This window comes from Carassius auratus, unplaced genomic scaffold, assembly GCF_003368295.1.
Source record: "Carassius auratus strain Wakin unplaced genomic scaffold, ASM336829v1 scaf_tig00214501, whole genome shotgun sequence".
NCBI classification, from domain to species: Eukaryota; Metazoa; Chordata; class Actinopteri; order Cypriniformes; family Cyprinidae; genus Carassius; species Carassius auratus.
The window spans coordinates 262,204-268,930 of NW_020527681.1; the positions used below are offsets into that span (position 1 = coordinate 262,204).

At 36.5% G+C, this 6,727-nt stretch overlaps 1 protein-coding gene across 1 annotated transcript; it reads right to left on the reverse strand.

Moving 5' to 3' along the window:
- Nucleotides 1-480: 480 nt before the first annotated feature.
- On the reverse strand, nucleotides 481-6,277 carry LOC113092161 (uncharacterized). The gene is made up of 4 exons (XM_026257774.1): nucleotides 6,213-6,277; nucleotides 5,108-5,422; nucleotides 4,760-4,894; nucleotides 481-721 (listed from the first exon to the last, which is right to left on the reverse strand). The coding sequence occupies exons 1-4, from the start codon at nucleotides 6,259-6,261 to the stop codon at nucleotides 501-503; spliced, it is 720 nt and encodes a 239-aa protein (XP_026113559.1). The 5' UTR covers nucleotides 6,262-6,277; the 3' UTR covers nucleotides 481-500.
- Nucleotides 6,278-6,727: the final 450 nt, after the last annotated feature.

Below are 6,727 nucleotides of genomic sequence, written 5' to 3' on the forward strand. Positions count from 1 at the left end.
GATGTGTAGAAACTGGGGCGGTACAGCTTTAACATGCTGTGCGCGCTCCCGCAGACCGCAATCATTTACAGCATGACACAGAAAATGCTGAAATCAAGTAAAACGGGGATGGGGGTGCATTTCAGACTTTTGTAATCGCTTTTGAGCGTGCACTCGCTCTTTGCTTTCACTTTCGAAATTGCTCAAGAGGTTCAGAGGGGAGGGGAGGAGGACCACATGCGCCTGCCTCAGCAGCTCATAGACTTATATATTACATCTTCTGTAAAGATGTAAACAACCGAGACCACAGCAGGATTCACAATGACTCACAAACTTACCTGCAAATGTACACAACTGCTATTTGAACTGTGTAGCATTTTATGACATTATAAACATACACTAGAACAGATAAAACTAAAACAAGCTGCACGCTAATGTAAAACCAAATATTTATTTTAAAAAAAAATCCCCAAAAATGTACAGCAACTGATTCTGTGATATGCCTCGGTGGATGCTTTGCTTTACATGTGGACATATACGGAACTCTCCCTTCTGCTCAATTCATTCTGCTGGTCTGATTTAACATGAGTCTGATGGTAATGTTTCGTCTCTTCTGTCCTGATCAGTTCACTTCTTGTTGATCTGATGTCATAAACCAGCACAGCAACTGTAGCCACGCCCACCAAAGCAGAGAGAACCAATCGGATCGCAGCTTCAGTGAAACTACAACAGTGGATCTTGTCTGAAAAAATAAAAACGCTGGATCAGGATTGTGCATTTAAGTGTCTTTTAAACAGTGGTGGACGAAGTACACAAATCAAGTACTTGAGTAAAAGTACAGATACGTATAATAAAATATTACTCCAGTAAAAGTAAAAGTACTCCTTTTTCAATTTTACTCTAGTGAAAGTACAAAAGTACAAAATTTTTTATGTACTTAAGTAAAAAAAAGTACTGAAAGACAGATGTTTGCAATTTTATATAGGCTAATTTAATTTTATATTAGCACATTTTTGTAAAAAAAAAATTATAATCCTACTGCTCAAAATACCTGGGATTTTCCCCAAAATAACCACTATATGGAGTCAAGATATATTTTTGTTGTTGATATGGACTACACTGATGAGAGTAATGTTAACTGTGAAGCTTACACTGTGATGTACCTGAGAGAAAACAGAGATGACCATCTGATTTTCACCAGTAAGAACAAAGTATTTTAAAGTTTGTTGTTTTACAGAACATCACAGTTATATATGACATGATAATAAGGCCTGAAGATTTTAAGGAAAATATAATTATATTTTCATAATGATTTTTTTCCTTCTCAAACCTTGTCTGGGGTGTAAAAACACCACTGGCCAAACGGGGTGCATCTCTTCCCCTCTTTGATAATTACTGTAGTTACCATGTTCTGAACATCACATCCTTTCTTTTCTCCCCAGATGTAATCTATATTTATATATAGGTGGTTGAATAAAAATATTTGGACATTATTTATAAAAATGACCTCAAGTTAGCACCAGCAAGCTTGTTAGCTAGACAGTTAGCATCAGCTAACAATATTTACTTCTTTTCAGTACGGTTATGAATAACGTCCTTAATAACAATGGATGAAAAGTTTAGAGCTCTACTGATGATTAAGTCTAGAGTGTGTCCTACTTTTGTGTGTGTGTCCATGTACATGCTGAATCGACAAGTAAAAAAAAGCCTCAAGTTCAAATATTAATTTATGACCAATTAACTGTTTGACAAACACTTCCTGCTTCGATGTCCAGATCTGAATTAAAAAAAAAATCTCAAACATGCTCCGATGTCCCGATCTGAATCAACCGAGTCGCGAACAGGCTCCGAAGTGCCGATCTGAATCAACCGAGTCGCGAACAGGCTCCGAAGTGCCGACCTAAATCAACCGAGTCGCGAACAGGCTCCGAAGTGCCGATCTGAATCAACCGAGTCGCGAACAGGCTCCGAAGTGCCGATCTGAATCAACCGAGTCGCGAACAGGCTCCGAAGTGCCGATCTGAATCAACCGAGTCGCGAACAGGCTCCGAAGTGCCGATCTGAATCAACCGAGTCGCGAACATGATCCGAAGTCCCGATCTGAATCAACCGAGTCGCGAACAGGCTCCGAAGTGCCGATCTGAATCAACCGAGTCGCGAACAGGCTCCGAAGTGCCGATCTGAATCAACCGAGTCGCGAACAGGCTCCGAAGTGCTGATCTTAATCAACGGAGTCGCGAACAGGCTCCGAAGTGCCGATCTGAAAACTTCGACCAAAGAATGTAAAAAAAAAAAAACAACTAAATTTCTCTAATAACTCTATACTCTAATAACTCTACAAATCTATGAAAGACTCAGATCACGTGTCTAAAAATAAATCGCTATAGTAAAAGAGAAATAATAAGAGGAGTGAAGTTTCCAACCGTTCTGCTGTTTGGTCCTCACGCGCGTCTCCGCCCCTCACACGCGCGTTTAAATAATCTTTGCCAATTATTATACATTTACTTCATTGTCAGCTCCAGGTACTTCATTTATTATTGTTCATTGAACTGTTTGAAACAAAAAAGGTTGTATTTCAGTAATAATTCTAAATTATCAAAATAAAATATATAAAATAATGGTTTCTATTTTAATATCCTTTAAAATATAATCTATTTCTGTGATGTGCAGCTGTATTTTCAACATCATTCCTTCAGTCCTCAGTGTCACATGATCTTCAGAAATCATGAAAATATGATGATTCATTATTAGAACTATTAATAGTTGTGCTAGCAAATATTATTTTGGAATCTGTGATCTGTGAAAGTGTTTTAAAGTTTGTGGTTTTACAGAACATCACAGTTATATATGACATGATAATAAGGCCTGAAGTTAGGAAGAACATTTTAAGGAAAATATAAATTTTTCCTTCTCAAACCTTGTCTGTGGTGTAAAAACACCCCTGGCCAAACGGGGTGCATCTCTTCCCCTCTTTGATAATTACTAGTTACCATGTTCTGAACATCACATCCTTTCTTTTGTCCCTAGATGTAATCTATATACATATATATATAGGTGGTTGAATAAAAATATTTGGACATTATTTATAAAAAGTACCTCAAGTTAGCACCAGCTTGTTAGCTAGACATTTAGCATCAGCTACAATATTTACTTATTTTCAGTACTGTTATGAATAAACATTCATGTCTGTCTAACGTTACTCGTCTAGTTAATCCAAACAATATACATATGTATAACGTTACTGTTAATACACAATATAAAAACAGATGTCATGGTAGCATTTTAATAAAACTGTTAATATTACGGTGGCGGGGAATTTGGACATGCATGAGTTATTTTATTTAATCTGTGTTAGTTTAAGGTTATTTTATTTTATTTTTTAACCTAAAACACAGAGACGCTGATTGATGTGTCTGCATGTCAGCATTTCAGTGGGCTTAAACAGATCACTCTTTACAGCGGATTTAGTTCCCAAACAACTGACAATTTTGACCTAAATATGATTTTTCAGTTACAATAATTAATCCTAAATTTCGACATTAATAACTTACTTTTAGCAACATCAGACGCACGCGCGCTCACAAGATCTCCCTTACTTCTGATGACTCGCACTAAACGGTTCATTTGAATCAGTGAGCGGTCGACTCCAGAACAGCTGGAATCGGATCATTCTGATTCGTAAACGAATCGTTTGGTGCGATTCGCGATCCGATTAAAGTTTATTTTGAAAAGACTCAGTTCGTTCATGATGAATCAGACACCGCTTCTGCGTGTCGGAGCACGTGATATATTATAGGGAGTAACGATATGTTTTATGAAATGTAGTGAAGTTAAAAGTACGATCTTATGCTTTGGAATGTAGTGAAGTAAAAGTAAAAGTTACTCAAAATAAAACTACTCCAGTAAAGTACAGATACTTGAAAAATGTACTTAAGTACAGTAACGAAGTAAAGCTACTCCATTACTGTCCACAACTGCTTTTAAACAGACGTACAGGTGCCAGTTTGTGGGTTATTATTAGGAGTACAAGCATCTACTGGGAAGACAAGGTGTGCATATTTGATTGTCTGCATGCACACTTTCCTTGCTTAGTAAAATAACAACTACTATGGATGTAGAATATACAGCAATTCTAAACTGTTTTTATTCACTCCTAAAAATGTGTGTGATTATGAGATTTATTGTCCATGATCATTGACTAACGTTTTTAAATCAGCACTGCCCCCCACCCCAACCTCCCCATGGCTCCCAGACACCAGATTCACTTCTGTATCAATCTGTTCTCTATTCCTGTAAACTCTAGGAAACAAATAAATAAAGCAAGCAAATGCGCCGCCAATAACCGTAAAGCATAAATCCCAACGAATGCATGAGCTGTTAAATGGTAAATGGTAAATGGACTGCATTTATATAGCGCTTTAAACAGACCCCATGGCCATCCAAAGCGCTTTATAAATTGCCTCACATTCAACCATTCACTCACTCATTCATATATATATATATATACATCAAATGCAATGTAATTTCACTTTGGATAAAGCATCTGCCAAATGCATAAAGGCACGTTTTAGTTGGTGTATACAGTCCCTTATAGGCCAATCCCAAGCGGAAATATGAATAATATGTACTGCACCAATGCAATAAATACGTGTTGGGTTTTGACTTCAACCAGGCCAATAAACTAACAGTGGATTTCAGAGTGAAAAACTAAAATCACACTGATTTACTTTACTTAACACATCTGCTTTGTAAAGAAATGGGAATATCATCAGTCGTGTACCTGAACTCGGCTGATGGGGTTCAGTAGAGTTGTTATTCTCGGTTTGATTGACAGTTGATTTGTTCACCACAGAGCTGGATGTCACAGGATTGGAGCTTGATGAACTTTCTGATGATGTAGAACTTCGTGGAGTCTCTGGCAATGACAGATGATACTGTTACATTAGTCTCACCACACACACTTCTGATCTTTATTTACAAAAAAATATATTTTTCAATGCAATTAAAGCAGCCAATATCATAAAATGAGGATGTGAGGAATATTGAAAATAATAGAACACATTTTACAGTGCCAAATACATCATTCAAATGAAGGTTAGTGTAAATTAAACCATAATGTTCTACTCACCATAGACTGTAAGATTAAAACTCATGTATATGGTTTCATCGCCGACAATTATGAGTTGATAAAGTCCAGAGTCTGTGGTTCTGGCGTTTGTGATGGTCAGAGATCCAATCTGATCCAGTTTGAGTCTGTCTCTGAATCTTCCATCGGCACTATCATAGATTGAGATGGTTTGTGTGAGTCTGTTCATTTCAGCTATTCTTGTGCTTCCAAACATCCACTGTATCAACAAATATTTCTGTGCTTCAGAAACATCATTGTGTAGCGTGACAGAATCTCCCCCCATCACTGATATTCTCCTCACCGCATCGGTCACATCTAGAAAGAAAACAGAAACACATTTTGTCACAGACTAAAGGTCTGTTCACACCAAGAACGATAACTACGAAGATAACCATAACAATAACTATATAACATACAATGATACAATGAAGGCTGGTCAGTATAATTAAAACAGAACCTTTAATAATATATATATATATATTTTGGAAAATACAGACAAATTGAGGCTCTGAGACAAACATAGCCCATTAAATCAATCCATGGACAACATCATATAGAACCACCAGGGATTTGGCCCCAATCTAGACTACATCCCTATGTACAATAAATATCATTTATACAAGCTGTGTGCTGTTGGAGATTTACAAGATTGTAGTTTCAGTCACGTGATAGCACTCTGAGGATCTGCTGAATAAATCGTATTCAGCTGAATAAGTTAGTTTCGAAATAAATTGGCCTCAATATCAAAATGTTTTCTGATGCTTGTAACTAATTTAAGATGGTTTATTACTATTGTATATTTCTAGACGAATTCCTTCAGGAATAAATTACTCACCACACTCCAAAACTAATAAATAAAATTACCCTCCTTCTGTAAAGAAATGTCTGAGAAAATTCCCTTACGAAAATGAACCATGGATTTACTACCAATAATTATAATAATAAAATCATGTTTACTGTTGTAATGTTGTTATTTTGTCATTACATATAATCAATATGCAAAAAAAGGGGTTTATTATAATACAAACCTGGTTAATTTTTGTATACAGTAAATAACGAGCTTACAAAAAATAGAATAAGACATAAAAATTAATTCATAACTTACCAACCAGACGACAAAGGCACAAACAGAATAAAACAAAAGAGTTAAACATTATTCCCTGGCCGTTTGTCAAGCACTAACGCTGTAGATAACAGAAAATGACCCGAGTTTTGTCTCTTCATGACGTCATGCATGGGGAGGGGGGGGGGGGGGGGGGGGTTGGTCGCTAGTAGGCGTTCCCGCTGCAGGTTGCCTAGTAACGTTTATGAGTGACAGAAGAGGATGTCATGTCAGGTTGTTGACACTTCTTATTTCTTTCTCTGTTTTTTTTTTATTTATTTTTTTAATTGTCAGTTACCATGAGTCAAAATAGCAGAATAGATATCTGGAATTGGAAATTTTACTACTCAAATCTACGGGGCTGTTTACACAACACCATGTTCAACTAAAAAAAAATCACGTGTTTTGTCCTTTTCATTTACATGACAAAAACATTCTGGAGCGCTGAAAATGCAAACTTCTGAAAATGATACCAACCCCAGCCATGAACACTTGAAGAAATTATAATGTAATGAAGT